We start from the raw sequence: 23,273 nt of genomic DNA on the forward strand, positions 1-23,273 counted from the left end.
GCTCCTGAGATTCTCTCTTCCATCTCTTGTATTCTGTTGGTGAAGCTCGTATCTACAGCTCCTTGTCTCTTCTTTTGGTTTTCTATATCCAGGGTTGTTTCCATGTGTTCTTTCTTGATTGCTTCTATTTCCATTTTTAATTCCTTCAACTGTTTGATTGTGTTTTCCTGGAATTCTTTCAGGGATTTTTGCGATTCCTCTCTGTAGGCTTTTACTTGTTTATTAATGTTTTCCTGTGTTTCCCTAAGTGTGTTCATGTCTTTCTTGAAGTCCTCCAGCATCATGATCAAATATGATTTTGAAACTAGATCTTGCTTTTCTGGTGTGTTTGGATATTCCATGTTTGTTTTGGTGGGAGAATTGGGCTCCGATGATGGCATGTAGTCTTGGTTTTTGTTGCTTGGGTTCCTGCGCTTGCCTCTCGCCATCAGATTATCTCTATTGTTACTTTGTTCTGCTATTTCTGACAGTGGCTTAACTGTCCTATAAGCCTGTGTGTCAGGAGTGCTGTAGACCTGTTTTCCTCTCTTTCAGTCAGTTCTGGGGACAGAGTGTTCTGCTTTCGGGCGTGTAGTTTTTCCTCTCCACAGGTCTTCAGCTGTTCCTGTGGGCCTGTGTCTTGAGTTCACCAGGCAGCTTTCTTGCAGCAGAAAATTTGGTCTTACCTGTGGTCCCGAGGCTCAGGTTCGCTCGTGGCGTGCTGCCCAGGGGCTCTCTGCAGCGGCAGCAACCAGGAAGACCTGTGCCGCCCCTTCCGGGAGCTTCAGTGCACCAGGGTTCCAGATGGTCTTTGGCTTTTTCCTCTGGCGTCCGAGATGTGTGTGCAGGGAGCAGTCTCTTCTGGTTTCCCAGGCTTGTCTGCCTCTCTGAAGGTTTAGCTCTCCCTCCCACGGGATTTGGGTGCAGAGAACTGTTTATCCGGTCTGTTTCCTTCAGGGTCTGGCGGTGTCTCTGGCAGGGGTCCTGCCGCTCCTGGGCCCTCCCCCACGGGAGCCCAGAGGCCTTATACAGTTTCCTCTTGGGCCAGGGATGTGGGCAGGGGTGAGCAGTGTTGGTGGTCTCTTCCGCTCTGCAGCCTCAGGAGTGCCCACCTGACCAGGCGGTTGGGTCTCTCTCTCACCGGGTCTGGGAGCAGAGAGCTGCTGCGGGCCGGGATCCGCGGGTCACAATCAGTGCTCTTAACCGCTGAGCCATCTCTCCAGCCCGTTAAGTTTCTTTATCATTCGTTTTTAGCAGTCACACAGTGTCTCCATGTGAGTCTCTCCATTCATCCCGGTTGTGAGGCTGGGCATGGAGCTCAGGGGTGGAGCTATCAGGTAAGCTGGGCTCAGTCCCGGACTGTATGAGGAAATGACGTGAGAGCAGATGGATTCCTCGTGGACCGCATTGTGCTTCTTGTGTTTGTATATCCGTGTCTTTCATGGACCGAGACTTTGGACTGCTGCTCTTTGGCAGATGGACATGTGAGCGGACATGCCTACTTACTGCAACAGAGGGCCAGCGACACATTAAAATAAGGATGCCACCAGAGTTCAGTGAGTGAATAAATGAGTTTGTTAGGGTAGCTTACCGAACCAAAAAATTACCAAAAAAAAAAAAATAAGTAAATAAAAAAGACAGCTGGGTCAATAAAACCTCACAGACGCTATGAAAGCTGGAGCACGCTACATTGGGGGGATTCTCTCTGTTGCTTTGTGGTGCTTCCTGACCTAACACATTGTAATTTTATGTACCGGGTCCATCTCTGGGTAATCTGGGTGGTTCTCTATTTTGTACTTCTTCTTACTAATTAAGATCTAACTCAAGACAGTTCACCGTGTTAGTGGACCTGACTTTGATTCCCAGCACATATGTAAAAAAAGCCATACATGGTGGTACACGTACCACACGTAATCCTAGTGCTGCAGAGGCAGAGGCTGTTGGATCTCCGGGGCTTGCTGGGCAGGTGAGCACCAGTTGCCGTGACAGACTCTTGTCTCTGACGTAGAGTAATTAAGGAAGATGTAGAGTGATGGAGGAAGACACCTGGGGCTAACCGCTGGCCTCCACGTGTATGTATAACCACACACATGTGCATGCACGTGAACCTGTGTACACATATGACCATGCAGACATGCAAAATACATACATAAAATCTTTATCATGCTTCCAATTCCGTTTTAGTAATTTTACCCAGCCTGTTGGCTCTTAGAAGCTTTAGAAATTGAGGAATTTCTCTTTCTCCCGATTTCAATCTTCTTCCCGTTCTTCGGGAAGACAGGATATTGTTGCCCCGGCTGCTCCCAGCCTGACAGCCCCCCGAACTCTCAGGTGCTTGCCGTCGAACATGCCTCCACAGCCTAGGTTTATACTGAGACCCAAGGCTCGTTTCTGAGTCCATTCTTGGAAACTGTGTGGGATTTGCTTCTTATAGACCAACTAGTTTATTTGTATAAGATTTAAAGGAGAGGGCTGGAGAGATGGCTCAGCAGTTAAGAGCACTGACTGCTCTTCCAGAGGGCCTGAGTTCAAATCCCAGCAACCACATGGTAGATCACAAGCATCTGTAATGAGATCCGATGCCCTCATGTGGTGCTGTCTGAAGACAGTGACAGTGTTCTCACATTTATAAAATAAACAAATCTTTTAAAAAATATATTTAAAGGAAAGTGCTGTGTTTGCACTGGGCATCGTGACATACACCTTTATCCCAACACTCTAGAAGCAGAGTCGGATGGATCTCGGTGAATTTGAGCCTGGTCTACATACGGAGTGACAGGTTAAGCAGAGCTACATGGTGAGGCCCTGTTTCACTCCTCCCCCTGCGCCCAAAAGGGCCATAACACTTGTCCCTGACAGTAGCGTTAGGAGACGATGAAGCCGTGTTTTCTCTATGCAGGGTCTCTTCATACATGCAAGGCTCTACACCTTACAGACCCTGCAGCCAGTGGCTTTGACGTAATAAGGAGAGGATAAGGTGGAGCCCGTTTCCAGGTGACATGCACACAGGGGGTCCTGGAGAATGAAGCATTTCCTGAGGCTGTGTCAAAATCAGCCCTGAATTAAATGGCTTTAAAGGAGAACCTACTGTTTTCCTTTACTAGGGATGAATCAGAGATGCTACTCAGTCTGTAGGGCGCCTCCCTTGCATACACAGAGATCTGGGTTTACTCCTCACCACCATGTAGAGCTGGCCGAGCATGCCTGTAATCCTGTCCCTGGAGAGGCAGAGGCAGGGGGAGCTGAAGCTCGAGGCTAGCCTGGGCTACATTGAGACCCCCACCCCCACCCTGAACCACAGGGCCATATTAGATGAATGTGTCCTATGGCCAGGTGGTGTGCTTCAGTATAGGAAGGGTACGCTTAAGTATCTGAGATGTAAACAAACTGAACCTTAATTGAAGTTACACTTAATTGTATGATATAAAACTTTAATGATGACTTACGTTGATTTATTTTCAGGAGTAAAAACCCAGCTGAAAGCCAGCTGCCACTTCGAGGCGTGTTTTATAGCTTATTAGCTGCTTCTGTAAATGCAGTGTCAATTGAGACTTGGGTTGGCAGAAGCCAGGGAGGTGTATAACCCTCTAGAGTGGGGGTTCTCGGCCTTCCCAATGCTGCAGCTCTTCAGTTCCACACGCCGTGGTAACCCCAGAATAAAGCTACTACTGTTAGGAATCGTAACACACACATCTCTCTTGTCTGATGGTCTTAGGCTACCCCCTATGTGAGGGTTGTTTGACCAGCAGGTTAAGAACTGACTGCTCTAAAGCGTCCCTCTGTTGAAGGGATGCTGGGAAGACGCACCGGGTGAGAACCTCAGGTTTTTATTAGTATTTCTGAGGTGGGGTGCAGCAAACCTGGGCTCCACCCTGGCCTCTCAGGTAACTGCTGTGGGTTGGAATCTGGGACGCGGGGCTTGAGGGCGGCTGTACGGCCCCTCAAGCTGAACACTGGCGCTTGTGTGTGTGTGTGTCTGTGTGTGTGTGTGTGTGTGTGTGCGTGTGCGTATCTGAACCCTGGCTTGTGTGTGTGCGTGTGTCTCTGTGTGTCTGTGTGTGTGTGTGTGCGTGTGCGTATCTGAACCCACCTTAAAGGAGGAGGTGGGATTCTCCCCCAAGCATCTGAAGTGCAGGTAGCTCTAGACTGGGCCAAGGTGAAACTCACCGGCTGGAAAGAGCTTGCTCTCCTCAGTAAGGGAAGATCTCCATTGCTTTCAGATGTGTCTTTGGCTGTTGACTTCTTAGGATTCTGGTAAAAGACACCTAACAGACTTTATCAGTGTGCAGGAAGGTGAGTGATGGTTTCCACGGTGTGATCAGTCTCCAGAGCTCTTCCTGTGTGGCAAAAACTAAACGTTCAGCCACTTTCTACTGACAGCAATCCATGAAATGTGGCCACCCTGGCATCTGGTTGGTTCGATTTTTGCAACCAGCTTATGAAACTTGGCAAGTGACTGTGAGCCAGAGTACCCTTCCTCTCTAAGGCCTAGTGATATTATTACTTATTAATAACTAGTATTATTATTTAATAGTCTGTTTGGTTCACTTGTGCCCACCCATGGAAGAGATAACTGACCCCGTGGCTCAGCAACCGAATGACCAATGAAAAGAAAAATTTAAATGTGTCATTATCGTCAACGGAATGGGTTTCATCTTGACATTTCAGACATACATTCATACATAAATTCGTGACCCCAACATCCTCCATCCCCACACTCACCTCCTCACCATCCCTCATCCCCACACTCACCACCTCACCATCCTCCATCCCCACACTCACCTCCTCACCATCCCTCATCCCCACACTCACCTCCTCATCCCCACACTCACCTCCTCATCATCCCTCATCCCTACACTCACCTCCTCATCATCCCTCATCCCCACACTCACCTCCTCACCATCCCTCATCCCCACACTCACCTCCTCATCATCCCTCATCCCCATACTCACCTCCTCACCATCCCTCATCCCTACACTCACCTCCTCATCATCCCTCATCCCCACACTCACCTCCTCACCATCCCTCATCCCCACACTCACCTCCTCATCATCACACTCACCTCTCACTACCATTTGCTGGGCTCCCCACCTCTCACACAGCTCTCACTTTAGTGACATGCATTTCCCCTCCCTTTAGATCTCTCTTTCTCATCATAGTCCTCCTTACATCCTCATACACCAGTATCTGCCTACGTGTGAACTTTCACGTAGATGCCACAAGACAGAAAACACGTGTTTGCCATCCTCATACTTTGGCTGATTTTGCTTCATGTAACTCTCTTCAGTTCTGTCATTCCCCCACAGATGTGATAGTCTTCTCCTGTGTTAGCTCAACAACACTCCTTTGTGTATCTGTACTGAATGCTGTGTGTCTACTCAGCCGTTGGTGGGCTTCTGGGCTGGTTCCTGGTCTCGCTTGTTATGGAGAGAGGTGGTGAACATGGCGTGCGAGTCTCTGTGCTCTGCTGACTCTGAGTTGCCTGCTTGTACAACAGGGATCACCAGCTGGGCTAGGTGGTACCTTTATTTTTACCTTTTTGAAGACCCTCCATTGCTGAATATGGGAATATTCCATATGGGAATATGGCTGTGCAGGTTAACATTCCCACCAGAAACGAATGAGTACTCCTCCAGTCCACATCCCCGCCAGCACGAGTGGCCCTCTTCTTCCTTGATGCCCTTCTGACTGAGGTAAGATAGAATTCTAAAGCAGGGTCAGTTTACATATCCTTCTTGTCTAGGATTGTTGGACAGCTAGCTCTTCAAACACTATTGGTTCTTTGTATTCTTGAGAAGCACTGAGCTCATTAGCCCGTTTACTAATTTGGCTTTTTGGAGTTCTTAAAGATGCTGGTTCTTAATCTCCTGTCAGATGTGTAGTTGGCAGAGATGTTCCCTTTCTGCAGACCATCCCTTCAGTGACTGTGCCCTTTGCTGTACACAAGTCTTCAAGTGTCGTATAATCCCGCTGTGCAGAAAGTCCTTGCTTATCCCTGTATCATGTTCGGTTGTTTTCCTCTATTAATTAGCTTTAGAATTTCAGGTCTTATATTAAGGCCTTTGATCCAGTTAAAATTATTGGTTTTTATACAGAGCGAGAGATAATGAGTCCAGTTTTTTTTTCTTCCTTTTACACGAGGATACACAATTTCCCATTCTTTATCCAGGAGGCCTTTTGCCGAGTGGATGTTTTCGGCACCTATGGCTGTAGCTGTGTGGGTTTATTTCTGAGTTTCTGACCTGCTGGTCTGTATGGCTATTTCTGTGTCAGAACTATGCAGATGTTTTGTTACTGTGGCTCTGTAGTCAGGCACTGAGGTGGCTCCTGCCTAGCTGGCTTTACTTAGGGGTGCTTTGTCTATGGGGATTTTTTTGTCTATTTATTTTGTTCTTTTTAAAGAATATTAGAATTCTGGTGAAGATTGTATTGCATTGACTGTGTAAACTGCTTTTTGTAATATATCTTTTTTTTCCCCTGCCAATCTATCAGTATAGAAAGCCTTTTCAATCTTGTATTGCCTTCTGTGGATCTGATTGGAGGAGCCAGATGTGGGCCCGCACTCTGGAGTACTGGGTAGCACCACTGGGCAAAGCTTGAAGTGCACTTGACTGTTTACCCTTTGCACCACTGTCGGGTGTCAGGGAAGTGCCAAGCACTGCTCAGGGGGTGGGAAAACACAGTCCAAGATGTGGGAGGCCTAAGCTGGGGTTCCCAAGCTCCTGGGTATCCAGTCGTTGCTGGGGAAACCGCACAGAGGAACGGGGACTGAAGTGTCAGGGTTCCACCGGCTGCAAGAGGCTGAGTCTGGAGGCTCTCGATCTCCTGGACATCTAGGTGCCTCTGGGTTATGTGGAGTTGGGAACGAGTTGGAGGCCCACGGGCTGAGGACCTCAACAAGCCTGGGGTCCTCAAGTGGGAAAGTCTGGGAGCGTAGAGAGGCCTTCTGTGGGAAATGTAAGTCATTGAAGGCTTTCTCCATGTTCTGCCAGCGATTCTTGAAGAAAGAGACAGCCCATGCTCATCCATACCATTTATTGACTGTTCATCGTGGAAAATGGATGCATACCAACTCCTCAGGGTGGACCAGAGATTAAATACCTTTTGCAGGGCGGAATGTCCTGGAAGGGGAAGCTCATTGGCTAAATCCTCAGGGGCCTCATTAGCATAGAGAACTCTAGTTTTGGCTCTGTGACCACAGGTCATGCTTCCTATGTGAGAAGTGTGACACGTGTTCCAGGACAGGAATCTAGGGAGCAGGGATCCACCTAAAGTCCCAGGTGGGTGCCTGGGTGCGGGGGACCTGAACTGGCTCAACCACACCAAGTTCCCTGGCATGCTCCATTCTCCCTCAGCCTTCTTAAGTTGTTTTATGGTTTGTTTGTTTCAGTGTCATAAGTTTTTTTATTTCTAGATGATCTGTGTCTCATCCCCCTTCCCCCCTGTATGTGGGATCGTGAGCGGGATTTTTCCCCTTGGTTTCTTTCTTGGTGAGTTTATTGCTGGCATATAGAAAAGCTGCCTGTTGCTCTTTTGATGGTCAGTTGATTGGTCGGTGGTCTGTCTGTCTGTCTGTTGGTCGGTTGGTCTATATCCTGCTACTCTGCTTAAAGTGTTCATGAGAGCCAAGGGTTTTCTGATGAGTGTTTAGAGCCTTTTAAATACAGGATCATGCTACAAGCACATAGGGATGTTCGGTTCCTTCAGATCCTTTTATATCCCCTTTCTTTCTGTGGTCTTAGTGTTCTAGCTTCGACTTTAGACATTGATCGAGCATGGAGAGAACGGGTGCCCTTGTATCCTTCCTAACCTTACAGGAAATATTCTTAGTATTTCTCTGCACACTCTAATGCTGGCCCGAGGCTTGTCGTATCTTTATTATGTTGAGGTATGTTCTCCCTATACCGAGCTCTTGCAGCCCTCTACCATGAAGGGATGTTGAAATTTTGCCAGAGCCCCCCCCCTTTTTTTGCTGATTATCTGTTGAGATAATCCTAAAATTGTTGTCCTTTAAGTATATTTATGTGCTGTATGACATTTGGTGGTCTGATATTGATGTGCATACCCTTATACTCCTGAAATGAAACCCTTTGGTCATGGCATGTGATTTCTTTTCTCCCCCTGTGTGTTTTACTTGCTTGCTTCAATTTTTTTATTAATTGGTTATTTTATGCATACATACACACATGCATATATACACACATATGTGCATGCATACATATGTACACACATGCATACATACATACAAGCATACATACACACATGCATACATACATACGTACACACGTATGTGCATGCATACATAGAATGTATTTTGATTATGTATTTACTTCCACTCCTTCCAGATTCATTTCAACTTCATGCCCTGTTTTATTTTATTTTATTTTATTTTATTTTATTTTATTTTTATTACCCACCGATGGGACTGGAGAGATGGCTCAGATGTTAAGAGCATTAGCGGCTCGTCCAGAGGACCCTGGTTCAATTCTCAGCACCCACATGGTAACTCATAACTGTAAGTGCAGTTCCAGGGGATCTGACACCCTTACACGGACATAAATGCAGGCAAAACCACCAATGCACATTTTAAAAAAGGAATCATTAAATTTACTACCAAGTGAGTTTACTTTGTGCTGCTCATACACGCATGGCTGTGGGGCATCCATTGGAACTGATTAACCTATGGGGGGAGCACTCTGCCTTCCCTAGAAGCAATCAACTGTCAGTATCTCCTGGGTGATACCCCCACCACATGTTGAAGAGCTCGATCTTGTACAGGAAACCCCTTATACTGTGATTTACTTGAGTTTCAAAGGCCAGGGAACCTTTGAGTGGGGTGTGGGTGACCGGCCAGGAGCAAAAAAGGGGTCAAGGCTTGTTCAGACCCCAGCAGTCTCATCCTGAAATCCAAAGGAGTAGGATCAACGCCCCCGCGCTCCACCCCGCACCCCCATACTTCACCCCCACCCTCTTGCCCCACCCCCACACTCTACTCCCACCCACCTCTCTACCCACCCTACCCCCATGCCCCAATCTTGCCCTGCGCTCCACCCCCCCCCCCGCCCATCCCCACTCCTCCATGCCCCGTGCCCCCTCCCCTCCCCCTTCCCCCTCCCCCAACCCAGGCAGTACCTGGAATTCCTCCTTATGCAAATGAGACATTTCAACTCCCTGCCCCACCTCCAGCCAAAGATGTACACTCACCACTAAAGCCCCTACTCACTTCCTAAAGGTTTAAGTAGCTTTTGTTTCCCCCATTAAAGGAGCGTTGCCACTGACGCTTCCTTCCCAGAGTCTTTTTACTTGTGAGTTGAGACTCTTTAAGGTTTTATCAAGAGAGGTTTGCTAATTCCAATAATGCCCAATTCCAGAAATGTTGCCAGTTAAGTGTTTCTCCTTGGTCTTATTATTAGAGTTTGTCTGCTTCTGTCCACCCTCCTGTTAGTATTCTGGGGCTTCCTGGTTTACTGTGCCGGCACAATGATTTCCTTCTTAGCTGCCCATTGCTCATCTGTTCTCGGGAAATAATTTTTTTTTTGTGTTCTCATGATTGATAGTGTCTTCCTGTGTCTAATATTACTTTAAACATCTAATACAGTGTTATCTTAGTTATGGAGTGCCTTAATTTTTGCTGGTCTTGACGTGTCTTTGTTTCATAGTCAATTTTCAAAGATAATTTAGGTGGTAGAAATGGTACCCTGGGTTGGCGGTTACTTTCCTGGCTTGAAGTATTCCATGCTCTCCTGATTTTGAGGGTTGCCTATGAGAGAGGTCTAATGTTACTCTGATGCCTTTATTGAGAGTTGGTATTTTCCCCTCCAGCAACTTCAAATATCAAACCCAAAGACTCAGGAATTACATTTGACCTTATCCAGAAGTCCAGAATCTGCGGAACGTCTTTAAGTACCATTTAGAGTTCGGCAGCAAGAGCAAGCCCGGTACGCATCACATGGTGTGGTGTTCGCATGTTATTCCTTTTCTTCCAGTCAGTGATGACTCCCCCACAGTGCACATCTAGAGACATGTCTAGAGCAGATGCAGAAGCTGTGGCTTTGGGGGCGAGGGGGATATATCAGACATGGTATCTCTGCCTAGAGATGGTTCTAACAGTTGTCATCCTGCCTTAAAGTTTCTCTGCTCCATGCGCATGCTTTGAAATCTGTTGTGGATTTGGTCTAACGCTTGTATATGTTAATTGGGTTCCCAAAAGTGCAGAAGAATCTGCATGTAGGATGCTGAGGGTCCCAGACCACAGTTGGTTCTGATTGATAAATAGTTGCCAGTGGCCAGCGGCTGGGCAAGGGGACCATGGGAAGAAGGAGGATTCAGAATCGCCGTGCTGGGAAAGGAGTAGGATCCAGACCTGAGAGCTGCAGAAGAGAGGGTAATCACATAAGAGCCAGGGAAGTCCCCGCACCCAACCCCAGTTGGGTCTAGGGCAGGAAAGATGGAATACAGATTTTAGTAAGTAATAATAACTCAGGAGTATTGGAGGGGAGGTGTTAGTTATGTGGAGGTTTGGGAGTGGTCCAGCCATTGAGCTATTTAAAGCATAGTAAAATAGAAGGCTGTGTGTGTGTCTTTTATTCGGGAACACAGAACATTGGGATGGGTAGTGAGGAACTCAAGCCCAATGCCTCCGGGTTGATTTGAGTAGCTTTAATCACCTACTACAACAGAAATTCTTATGTATTGTGTTCCCCTGGCAGTCAGAGGTCAAAAGGAGGAGATGCTGCAGTGTGGCAGTCAGAGGTCAAAAGGAGGAGATGCTGCAGTGTGGCAGTCAGAGGTCAAAAGGAGGAGATGCTGCAGTGTGGCGGTCAGAGGTCAAAAGGAGGAGATGCTGCAGTGTGGCGGTCAGAGGTCAAAGGGAGGAGATGCTGCAGTGTGGCGGTCACAGGTCAAAGGGAGGAGATGCTGCAGTTAAGGCAGTGCTTCTCTTAGTGCTACTGTAGGTGTGAGCTACAAAAGGTGTCTACCAAGACAAGGGCGGTAAACATTGCCTAACAAACTGTGTCCTGAGGAACTTAAACGGTCTCTGCTCTGCCATTTCTTGTGTTTGACAGCCTGACATGTCTCTTCATGCTGTGTATGTATGGTTTTAATTTATGAAACATCTAGGGACCACAAATGAAAGAAAATAAGACGTCTATCTTTCTGATTCTGGCTTACTTCTATGATTGTGGTTGTCTCGATTCCCTTGCTCCTCTCCTTAAATATTGTGGGTACACACATTGGGTTAGCTATTCTAAAGGCCTCCTTTCTGAAAACAGTCAAACTGTAGCAAAGTTTAACCTGATTTTTCTTGAAAAGCAGAACAGATGTTGTGCTGACTGGTTTTGTGTATCAGCTTAACACAAGCTGGAGTTATCACAGAGGAAAGAGCCTCCCTTGAGGAAATGCCTCCATGAGACCCAGCAGTAAGGCATTTTCTCAATTAGCGATTAAGGGTGGGAGGGCCCAGCCCATTGTGGGTGGTGCCGTCCCTGGGCTGGTGGTCCTGGGTTCTATAAGAAAGCAGGGTGAGCAAGCCAGGGGAAGCAAGCCAGTAAGTAACATCCCTCCATGGCCTCTGCATCAGCTCCTGCTTCCTGACCTGCTTGAGTTCCAGTCCTGACTTCCTTTGGTGATGAACAGCAATGTGGAAGTGTAAGCTGAATAAACCCTTTCCTCCCGAACTTGCTTCTTGGTCATGATGTCTGTGCAGGACTACAACCCCTAAGACAGATGTACAGACAAATAGTGATTTCAGATGATGAGTCTACAGGTGCTGGCTTGGCTTGGTTTGGTTTTAAATAAATAGGTGGCTTATGTCTGTACTCGAAGATGTATATTTATTAGTTTGGACAGATATGGGTCTCTGAGGGTGACTGTCACTGATGGCATGTAAGTTCTACTAATTTCACAGCTGCTTTAAATGACTCCCAAGCATAGAAAAGGAAAAGCCACTTGTTTGGGTGTGTGAACAAAAGTTCATCTCTGAACCCACATAGGATAACCAAAAATAACAACAGTAGGTGACAATTGAGTTAAGAGCTTACTGGCTGGAATCGTACATGGTGAGTTTCCATCAAGAGAAAGAGTTCATTGCCTTCTCAGACACTGACTCTTATGCTGCCTTTTTTTTTTTTTTTTTCCCACCACCGGGTCTCTACTGAAACATTGTTGCTCAGGGTTAAGAATGCAATGCTAGTTCTGCCCTGAAGTGAACCCCGGCAGCCCTTGTTTCATCCTTTTCTTCTGAATCCAAAAACAGATCCCCAAAGAAGTAGCTGACATCTTCAATGCCCCCAGTGACGATGAAGAGTTTGTGGGTTTCCAGGATGATGTTCCCATGGAAAACCTGTCAGAGAGCTGTGGTAGTTTGGACTCGCTGGAGTTGGAGAAACAGGTACGGGTCGGTCTTTCTTTTCTAGACAGGTGTGGCTGGATGCTGGTGCTCTCTCCTCTTAGTGCAAGCCCTGAGTTGATGGTATGGTGAGGTGTTGGGTGTGTGGTCCTGAGGTGATCATGCTGTAAGGTATTGGAGATAGTGTTTCAGAGTTTTACCTTCAGGTTTCCAGAAACAGGCGAGAGGTCTCTGAATGCTTGTTACTTTAGTTCTGGCTGTGGACATTGTCTTAAATGAAAGGACTAAATGTGATTAAATCTACAGTTTCCCGAACTGTCACCGATGGCTCTCACAGCCAGCAGGGGGAGGGCTACGTTTGCCTCACATCCCACACGGGTCAAGGCCAGTGTGCGACTATGAGACGGGTTCCAGGTGGTGGTTCCTCCACTTTTGCAGAGCCTGGGAGGATATTATCTAATGACCTTGGACAAGACAATGTGAGGTGCAGTTCTCTGAGAGTTAGGTACTGGGAGCTTTATGTACCTGACACAGAGTGACCAGTCAGATGACCAGCCTCCATGATGCTTCCTCCGGGCTCTTTATTTCCCCTCCATTAACAGGCTGTAAATTAAACCCACCTTGCTGCAGGTAGGCCAGTTCGCAGAAGGAGTCTGCTAGTCCTGCCCTATTTCTTGGGAGCTGTGGATGGCCTGTAGGATGGGTATTTCCAGGGATATGGGGCTCCTCTAATGTCACTGCTCAGCCTCCTCCTATCTGACATTTGTCCCCAGAGCTTTCTACTAGGTGAGCTCATCAAGTCCAATCATTGCAACTGGTTTCACATTTTTTCTGTAGGGACTTATACCACAATAGATTGAGTCACTGCAGAACCCTTACTCTTTATGGTTTTTGTCAATGCCGGTGGTATCAGCCTGTGCAGTCCTTAGTGCCTTCTCCCCTTATTTTGAGACAGGGCCTCGCTGTATAGTACTGGCCAGCCTTGAAATTCTGCCTGTTTCTACCTCCTGAGAGCTGGGATTAAAGGCAGTGCCGCTGTCTCCCTAATTTTCTTTGTCTTCCTTTGGTGTCCCTTTCTCTGTTTACATGAGGTCTTTTGTCTTCTCACGAATGCTTTGCGGTTCTGTTTGGTCTTCCTCTTCTTTCCAGAGCTCGAGGATTCACAAGTCACTCTAAGGCTGCCACTGAACTGGGTTGAATGTGAGACCGTCGATGTCTAGCATGGTCTTATACTTTTTGGCTAGTTTTCCTTGGATTTCTGCCTTAGGTACCGTTGCGGTGTAATTAGTAAAGACGCACAGCCTGTTCCCATGAGTTCTCACTCAGTGCAGATCCATGTGCTCCAGCTGTTTCTCTGTTACTGCTTTCTCACACTGTCCCCTGGGCGGGTTGTTACATCATGTTTCGCAGGCCGTGCTAGCGTGGCCTCACGTCACGCTAGCCCTAAGCATTCTGTATAGCCTAGCACAGCTTCCTGTCATGGACTCTGCTTACACTCCCAACAATCCAGTGAAAACATGACTCAACAAACCCAGCAACCAGGTTTATATGTTAATTACTCAATGTGCAATACATCCACACCCATTAACTTACCACGAGTTGATAAGGATATAAACCGCCCACCTGGGTAAGATGTAATTTGTTCAGGTAGACATACAGCATCCTCTATACTCCATCCCTTAAGAATAGTCATAACAACCTGTACATGTGCAGAGAGAAATCTTTAACATCCGCCTCCATGTTCTCAAAACTGCTCTCTCTCCTCTCCCTCTGGTCACCTCCTCTCTAAAACTTTTCTCCCGCCTTCCTTTTCATCCAATGACAGGCCTCGTTCTATCCTGTACCTGCCTTCACCTGCATAATGTCATCAACCTAACAAGGTACAGTTGCTTTCCCCAGGTGACGGCCATCAGTGACCATTGTTTTCTCTGAAATAGTCAGGTGGTCTTGACGTGCAGCCTGGCATTTCCTGTCTGTCTCAGGGGAAACTGAACTCAGCACCATCCCCCTCCTGCTAGCTGTTTTTCCATCACCGTGACTGGTACCCAGGAGTTGGTGGAGTTCCCTTCATCCCTCTACAGTCTGAGGCTGCCATAGCACCCAGCCCTGTCTGGCTGGAATCAGTAGGACTGAGCTCAGGTTAGGCTCTGATGTTATTGAGAAGCCTCCAGTCTCCCTGTGCGTGGGGTAGAGAGGGAGAATGGAGCCCTCATGCCAGGGGACACTGAGACATACAGAGCATGTGGACGTCGTGAGATGCTGACTGTTTTTACTGCTGTGACAACTGCTTCCCAGTCCAGTCTTGCCAGGCTCCAGGGCTGACTGCACCCCCAGCAGACGTTGGTTGGCCACGAGAGAGATACTGATTTTACTCTGCGGGCTCCAGGTGCTGGTGGAGTGCAAAGGAAACCGAAACTCTCGGGAGGTGAAAGTTCTGAGTGGGGCTGGCAAACCCATTTTCTAGCCGCTTCCTCCCGTGGCACTTTTTACCTGTTGCGATGACAGCACGAATGCTGACTTCCCTCAGCATAGCCACTGCTCCACGGCCCTCCCTCCTGGATGGATTCCTTTCCCTCTCCATGATGGAATATGTGTGTCTGCCTCTATGTGGGCCTCAGGTTGCTTCTCCTCAAAGGAGGAGCTCATATCTGCAAGGGTGCTTTCTACCTTCCCAGAACCTGACCTTTAATCTTGTTTCAAGCATGCAGCCTTCTGCACCTCCATGCTCAGTAGGCACCCACGGATGTTGGTTGGGCAGTTGGAACATGCCCATCTCACTGATACTCAGGCCCTGGCTCTCCAGTCCTTTCATGCCACATGAGCTTCAGAATAAAGCACTCAGTTGCCTCTGATGTTTCCTCCTGCTTACAGTGTTCGCCCTAATAGATACCGGTTACTTGGAATGCCTCAGTAGCGTAAGGAGCAGCTTCTAGAAAACAAAGAGCTGCGTTATCCTTTACCCAAGCATTCAGTGAGACTGGCTTCAGAGAGCCACGTGGAAAACAGTTCTTATGCCCCTGAGTCCGAGAAAAGTTGTTTTAATTCCATCAGGACTGATCACCGTTTCCTAGGACAGAAATTGCCAGGAAGGTTGGAATTCTCTTTCAGGCTCTGTACTGGATCTTTGGACATTCACTGAGCTTATGCATTGAAGCCATTGCCCCAGAAAAGCCCCCCGGGGCTGACCAGATGTTTCCTGTACTGTGTGGGTTTCCTTAGCAGACAGCTGTGTTCCACTTGCTTTTTTTTTTTTCCCTTTTTCTTTCTTTAGGTATGTTTCATGTGCGTGAGTATAACGTGCACCCTTCTATGAGGTGTTTAACCCCTGAAACTAGAGTTGAGAGATGGTTCTGAACTACCAACAGAATTCGTATCCTCTGCAAAAACAGCAAGCGCTCTTAACCACTGAGCCATCCCTCCAGCCCCACACTTGTTCTTTTATTAACTTTGCACCCTGGTCTAAGCTTCACTTGACTCACACGCTTATGATTCATTCTGTCCAGCTGAGAGAAGTGGCATCGACTTGTGCAGAGTATGTGTAGCTGAGTCTGGGCTCCCTCCCTTAAATACAATTTGAGTTTCTCTTTAAATAAACTTCCCTTTTGTCTTTTTTTTTTTTTTTTTTTTTTTTTTGCAGCTGTACCACGGCTAACAACAAAGGGAGGAAGTAATTTAGCTCTGAGCAGACTTGTTCCAATTACCCATGATAATTCATAGGAGATATTCTTAAGATATTCTTAGATATGCTAGCTGTAGGCATTCCTTTCTCCATTTTCCTCTGAGTATCCCACAGTTCCATATTTCTATTATATTTGTTTTTTTCCCCCTCAAAGGTATCGGAGTTTGAGAAGTATATAATTAAAGCCAGAGAGAGGCAGCGATGAAAAAAGGGTCTCAACCAAATGTGGCTCTGTGAGAGGTCCCTGCTTTATGGGTTTGGGGATAAGGGACCGGAGTCCTGGTGCAGTGTTTTAACCTTGCAGATAGCTGCAAGGGAGTCAGTCCCCTTTGAGCTTGACATTCCTCCTCCTCTTGTCTTTCACACACACTCTTAGGAGAGCTAGGCTTCCCTCCTCCTTTGTAATATTTCCAAAGAAAGGAGGAGTCATTGTTGGAAAATGTCTTTGCACACCCCTCAGTCTGCCAAGAGAGGAGCCACAGGGTGAAGAGGGTACAGGTTCCCATCAGTTCCTCACCTTCAGGTCACTGGAAATGGAGTACGGTCTGTAGTGAAAGGTGAGGGTGGGAGAGCCTTGGCATTTCCTGTAGAGAAACCCACTGTATTTGAAGGAGTTAAACAGTCACCCACAGGAGACTTCTCCCTATGGCTGTAGGGAGTAAAGCAGTGTGCAGGTGTCCATTTTTCACGAGTTCAACATTCTGTGTGAAAACCTTCTGGGGCCAGAAACTCTGAACTCAATACTCCCCAGCCATTGCAGAAGCGATTGAGGCACTGTATTGATAGAAAATTTCTTGTTTGTAGGTTTTCATTTCTGTGAAGTTTAGAAAATGCCTGCTGTGAGCTGGGCCTAGTGGTGCACGCCTTTGATCCAAGCACTTTGGAGGCAGAGGCAGGTAGATCTCTTGGTTTGAGGTCAGCCAGGTCTTCAGAGAGAGTTCCAGGACAGCCAGGGATATGGAAGGAAGTGGGGTGAGGGAAAGGAGGAAGGAGAAAGGAAGGAAAAATACATGCTCTGTGTCTTTTGTGATTGTGGAAAAAGACTCATAATGTAGAACTTGCCACTGTAACCGTTTTGAGTGGTCTTAAGTACAGTGTTGTGTAACTGTCTCCCCTTCCCATTTGCAGACCATTCTCATTCAGTAGAAAGCCTTGCCCACTAGCTGTGAGTTTCATCTCTCCTCACCGCCCCTGTAACTGCCGTTCTTTTTCTTTTCTCTTCCTCAGCAGTGAGTTTTCTTTTCTTTGTTGAGATAGGAGTGTGTATATGCGTGTGTGTGTGTGTGTGTGTGTGTGTGTGTGTGTGTGTGTGTGTGTATGTGTGTAGCCCTGGCTGTCCTAGAACTACCTCTGTAGACCGGACTGACCTCAAACTCACAGATCTGCCTGCCTCTGCCTCCTGAGTGCTTGTGTTAATGGCATGTGCCGTTACTGCCTGACTGTAGTAGTTGATTTTTGAGTCAGAGTCTCCCTGTGTATAGTCTCGGGTTGGAATCCTGTCTCCACCTTTACTCTCTTTCATCCCCTAGTATTAGAATTCTACATCTATGCCACCATGTCTTACTCTATCCTGTCTTTAATTTGGCAGAATGCGTGTTTGCATTCCAAATACTTCACAGAAGAACTTAGAAGGATTTTCAAAGAGGACACAGACTCGGACAATGAAGATTTCGAAGGATTTACGGAGAGTGAGCTGAACATAGGCAGTAACCCAGAGGTAACAGTAATGGCCAACGCAAGAGGTGTGGGCTCTGATGTTTGTAGTCCTGGTTTTGAACCCTACTTTTACACCAGGGATGTTACATTACGCATAAGAGATGTTTTTTTGTTGTTGGTGGTGTATGGTGGTCCTGCCTACACAAGTATATTTGTCCCCTAGAGTCCTAGAGAAAACTATCCCTTTACCTCTGGGGGTCAGGGCGTGTCTTGCCTTCGTCCTCTGGCCTATATCATTGCAGCTTCAGCTTCTTTTGCCCCTCAGTCTTGGGGTAACGAGGTTCTTCGAGCTGTGTCTTGGATGTAAAGTCATAGTCTTAGGAAGCTAATTTTGCAAAAACAGGGGCAATGGAGCCAAGTGGGGGTCCCATACCCCCTGGTTTGGATTTTGTTAACACTGTGGATGACTCAGGCCTGCCAGGTCCTGGGGACTCTGCCCTGGGTCCTGCACCATGAAAGGGCTTCCTCGTGGATCTCTTTCTTTTACTCCATTTATTGAGGTCAGTCTTTGCACACTAGCATTTCAGTCTTAGGTTCTTTAAATCACTACAGTGGTGGTGGCGGCGGCGGCTGTGTTTTGAGCCAAGATCTCACACCATAGGTTGGCCCAGAACATGTAGCATTTTTTCTTTTTGGCACCTGCCTGAGATACTGAGCATGAGCCACCATATCTGATTAGTTTAAATGTTTTATTGGAATAGTTTTAGGCTTATAAAGATGTAGGATGCAGAGGCCACCTATATATTTTGAGCTAGTCTTCCTTTACAGTGATTGTGGTATGTTTGTACAAAACAAGAAACTCATGTCCATGTGTTGCTGTCACTTACGTTAAAACCTTTAAGAGGAGTTTATCCAAGTTTTTGTTAATGTGCCCTTCCTGTCCCCAGTACCCCATGGCATTGTTTATAATTTTTAAAAATTTGTATTTTTTTTTTTTGCAGTTTTTGTGGTTTTATTTGAACACAAAACAGGCACACAAGCCATCTATTCATTCTCTTCGCTGCGTAGCCTGGCGTTGGGATTGGTGACTCTGATGGCCAGCTGTGCTGCTCTTTCTACGATGGCTTTTCGGTTCTTAGAGGACACATTGTGAGCAATCTCAGCACAGTAAGATTTGTTGCACATCAGCAGCACTTCCAGCTCCTTGACATTGTGGACCAGAAACTTCCGGAAGCCGCTAGGCAGCATGTGCTTGGTTTTCTTGTTACTCCCGTAACCAATGTTGGGCATCAGGATCTGGCCCTTGAATCTTCTCCGCACCCTGTTGTCGATGCCTCTGGGTTTCCGCCAGTTTCGCTTAATTTTCACATATCGGTCCGACTGGTGCCTGATGAACTTCTTGGTCCTCTTTTTGACGATCTTGGGCTTCACCAGAGGCCGAAGGGCAGCCATGATGCCTTTTACAAAAGTCAGAGCCACGTTAGTTAAAAAATAAAAAAAAAACCCTGGGAGGAGGTGGAGCTGCGTGTCTCAAGCCTTAAGTGATGTTGCAGAGTGTCTTCCAATCACCAGCTACTGAGCAAACTGGGAATGGAATGGGTACCTCTGCTAGACTTGTTCTCCCTCCTGCTTCCGAAGCTGGCAGAATACTAGCCACTCTCCAGACGCGATCCCAAGAGGTCAAAAATTTGTATTTTTAACTGATTCATAGGAACATCATGAGGCAGATGATTTTAAAAAGCATAAGTGTTTAGTGCTAACTGGAAAGTAGACTATTTGTCTGAAAATAGATAATACCCCTTCCTTTGCTGGCGAGGTGAGGCTAGCTTATGCCTATTCGATGTCATCAGCTTTTACACAACGCTGGACACAACCTGCAGGACGGTTGGTGGTGACAGTGGCTTTCTCCATTGCTCTCCTTCCCTCAGGCATCACTTAGGGCTTGTAAGTCCTGTGGTTGCCTCACCCACTCTGCTCTGGGCAGATGCTTCTGCTCAGACACCCAGTGTTTTTTCCCAGATGTTTCAGATTGTCACTAGAAAGACACGAAGACCTTCAAAACTTGATGGGTTTCATAACTAGGTGACTTCTTTAACTGCTAGTAGTTCTTTAGCTTGGTGATACCTAGTTAAGGAGTTTTTGTTTCTAATGAGGGGAAGTAAACTGCTCCCAAAGCCCCTCTTGCTTAAAATCTATATACTGTGTGATATATACAAATGTGTGTGTGTGTGTGTGTGTGTGTGTGTGTGTGTGTATAAAACTGTATATATAGAGAGATAGGTATAGATGCATGGATGGATGATGGATGGATAGATAGATGGATACACACACACACACACACACACACAACACACACAGTTTCAGGGTAGGCCTACTCACAAACTTCATTATTGAATGCATTGAGGACATATTGTACGAATCAGTTTTCCATCACTAGGACAGAATACCAGGGTCTATTGTCTGTGGCCCACAGCTTGAAGGTTTCAGCACCTCATCAGTTGGCCCTGTTGCTCTGTGTCTGTCCAGCGAGGCAGGAACATGTGGTGGAGCAAATTCTGACCTGTATTCCTACCTAGAACAGTCGCCTGGTCTAGTTTTGGTAGGTGATTACAGACTCTCTTCAGTCTCCTTTCTCCTTGTCCCTTAGCTCATAGAGTCAGAGCTGAGCGATGGTGACAAAACACATCCTATGATGAGTGACGAGGAGGACGATGATGATGAAGAGGAGGCTGCACCTAGAAGAGGCCGCCAGTCCACGAGAAGCAGTTTTGGCCTCCGGGTAGCCTTTCAGTTCCCCACCAAAAAAACGGCAAAAACGCCAGATAAAAATAGCCCGCACTTGCTGGGCGGCAAGACGGATCTTAGAAGAGAGAAGAGCTGCAGGCAGCCCAAGGAAAAGGAAGACTCTGCTTCTGACGCTGAGGACGAGTCGAGGGCTGAGAGCCAGGAGACTTCAGATGCTCTGCTGAAAAGGGCCATGAACATCAAAGAGAACAAGGCCATGGTACGCTCTCATAGCAGCTAGGACCATAGCCAGCTACCCCAAGGGTTGCTGACACAGCTTTGCTCTCTGAGGGAAAGTATACCCTGGGGCACATTTGTGTTGTGATTAACTCCGGTTTGGGGATGGAAAGGCTAAGGACCATTTATCCCTGCTCCAAGGAGGCAGGAGGCTGCTGCTCGTGGTTGAGCAGGCTAAGTTCTAAGTTGGCAGAGGCATTGGAGAGTTAGAGGGACTGACCCAGCTGCACTGTCCCCCGCAGAAAGAAGCAAAGAGTTGCTGGGCTGTCACCAAGCCCGGGGGAAATTGCAGTGGGCAGGTGGTGGCTTCTATCTGAAAGCCACTCTTCCAGAGACATCATCTGAAGGGATGAGAAATGGCCACAGTTAAAGCAGCCGCTGCCGTGTTCTGATTCAGTTACGCCTTGCCTGGTGGTTAGCTCAACCTAGAGCAACCTTCGTTCTGTGTATTCGGGTTTGCTATGTGCTCTGTGTCAGTAACTTAGCCCAATCATTGAAAGTAATTCTTCCTAATTTTTACACTGGCAAAATTAAAAAGAGATTCTACTGGTCATAATTTTCTTTTCTCTCCTCGTTGATGGCTTTTTAAATGCCATCCTTTAAAAAAAAATGCACATTGCTGATACTTTATACACAGACCTACCCCTAGCAAATTAAGAGAACACAGTAACCTGTGAATTTTGTTTGTTCGGGATGGGAGTGCTCGGCTAAAGGAAATTTTAGCATTCTGTCTGTCTGCATTTGTTGGTATACGTGGCGGTTCTTAGTGGTGTCATGTTTAATATAAATCTAAAACCTGAAAATCCCGAGTAAAGAGCCTGGTTGGTTGGCGTTAGGTCTCTGAGGGTAGAGACAGATGTATGTATGTGTGGAGGTGGGAATGTCTGAGGTGCAGCTGCAGGGAGACTAGAGCGGTCTTGATCCTCTTGCCTCTGCATCCTGGTGCTGGAACTATATCGAGTAGCACCATTTAAGCCCCAGCAGAACTGGGAGTTCTGAGGGCCGTCCAGATGGTGGGTCAAGCTGATATTTGAGTTTCAAGTTTGTAAAATGTGCTCCGGGTCACACTGCTAAGATAGTGGTGAAATCAGGACCTGATGCTCCTGGCCCCAGACATGCCAAGGCAACCATGTCTTCCTTGTGTTCTGTTGTCTCTGTATATAAGGAAGGGGTGTGATGCTGACTCAGATGAACAGCGGCATCCTCCTCTAACTCAGGAGGTGAATTCTTACGTGAGGCTATTAAGTTACTGAGGTTTATGGAAGCCATAGTGAGTAGTTCGGAGACGTAGGAGAGGTGTTGGCTCAGACCTGTCTCCTTGACTGATGTCAGACCCCCCTTTGTTTTTGAACCTTAGCTTGCTCAGTTGTTGGCGGAATTGAATTCAGTGCCAGATTTCTTCCCCGTGAGGACACCACCCTCAGCTTCTGTAAGTTGAAACTCCTGATTTCCCAGACTGGCCCTGCTTCTGGGAACTCATAGCCACCCTCGGTTTAACTCAGCTCCATCTGTCTGTGCCCTTGGTTTTAGAGGAGGAGAACACCTCGACGGGCCTTCTCAGAGGGACAGATCACACGGCGCGTGAACCCAACCCGGAGCGCACGGCCCCCAGAAAAGTTTGCTCTGGAAAACTTCACCTTCTCAGCCACCAAGCTTACCGAAGAGCTTTACAGTTTCAGAAGAAGAAAGACAATCAGTGGGGTAATTATTGACGAATAAACAAATGGGCCTCAAGTGCAAGTATTTCACTATGCTGGGGCGGGCTGTGGTGGTGTCTTGAGTCAGCAGGCTTCCAGGAGTTGAGAACTTGAGTTTTCACCTTGCTCCTGTGAAAGCGTGCGTTGAAAAGACCCTTGGGCTAAGCTGCAGATGACTTAGGAGTCCTTTTGTCTAAAACAGAGCTGAGGACGTTGGGTGGCTCAGGGAGAGAGTACTTGCGCAGCATGCAGGAGTTTCTGGCTTTGATCCAATGCTTTACCAGCAGCAGCCAAGCCAGCTTTGCAGTTTTGTGCTATGAAAGATGCAAGAGTTCCTCTTGTCCGCTTCAGGAGTGGCTGTTGGGGAGGAGGGAGGAACTTGGGAGCCGCTCCATATATGGGCATGGCTGTTTACCTCCTTATCCCCTCCAAGTTTATGACTCCTCAGCCAATGCTGTCTTGATCTCCCAAGGGAGTGTGGGTTGGGGCAAACGACCACACAGACAATAGAGACTCCGTAACCCTGCGCTCTAAGCTTGTTTATTTTCATCCTGATTTTCAGTGTGCAGGTGTGTGACAGGCTCTCCTGGTTTTGTTTACTTCTTCAGGGGAAATGCCAGAAGTATAGAAGGCACCGGATATCTTCTTTCCGCTCAGTGAAAGACATCACCGAGGAAGAATTGGAAAATATCGCCATAACTGTGCGAGATAAAGTCTATGATAAAGTGCTTGTAAGTGGCATCTTCAGGAGGGTGCGCGTCACCGATACCCTCCAACACAGTGGTATTCCAAGTCTGACGTCGCTTACAAATGTGCTGTGCTCCTGAAGGCTTGCTCTAAGCTGTGTGTGTGGTGTTAAGGATCCACTGTACCTTGGAAAAGACAGGCCACC

The 23,273-nt window shown here is 47.2% G+C and overlaps 1 protein-coding gene, 1 non-coding gene and 1 pseudogene across 3 annotated transcripts in view; 1 reads left to right on the plus strand and 2 right to left on the minus strand.

Annotated features, from left to right (window-relative positions):
- Cdca7l (cell division cycle associated 7 like) overlaps positions 1-23,273 on the plus strand; it is a 45,644-nt gene that overhangs the window by 18,679 nt on the left and 3,692 nt on the right. The window contains 6 exon segments of one of the 2 annotated variants that reach the window (NM_001034953.1): positions 12,236-12,370; positions 17,596-17,724; positions 20,311-20,667; positions 22,042-22,113; positions 22,215-22,385; positions 22,990-23,112. In NM_001034953.1, the coding sequence (NP_001030125.1) occupies positions 12,236-12,370; positions 17,596-17,724; positions 20,311-20,667; positions 22,042-22,113; positions 22,215-22,385; positions 22,990-23,112 (987 nt within the window). 2 annotated transcript variants of the gene reach the window in all.
- Rpl32-ps3 (ribosomal protein L32, pseudogene 3) lies at positions 18,650-19,142 on the minus strand (annotated as a pseudogene).
- LOC120093422 (small nucleolar RNA SNORA7) lies at positions 19,206-19,345 on the minus strand. The gene has a single exon (XR_015623593.1). It is a non-coding gene; the product is annotated as a small nucleolar RNA SNORA7 (small nucleolar RNA).

The sequence above is a fragment of the Rattus norvegicus genome, chromosome 6 (genome assembly GCF_021556685.1).
Source record: "Rattus norvegicus strain SHRSP/BbbUtx chromosome 6, alternate assembly SHRSP_T2T, whole genome shotgun sequence".
In the NCBI taxonomy this organism is placed as follows: domain Eukaryota; kingdom Metazoa; phylum Chordata; class Mammalia; order Rodentia; family Muridae; genus Rattus; species Rattus norvegicus.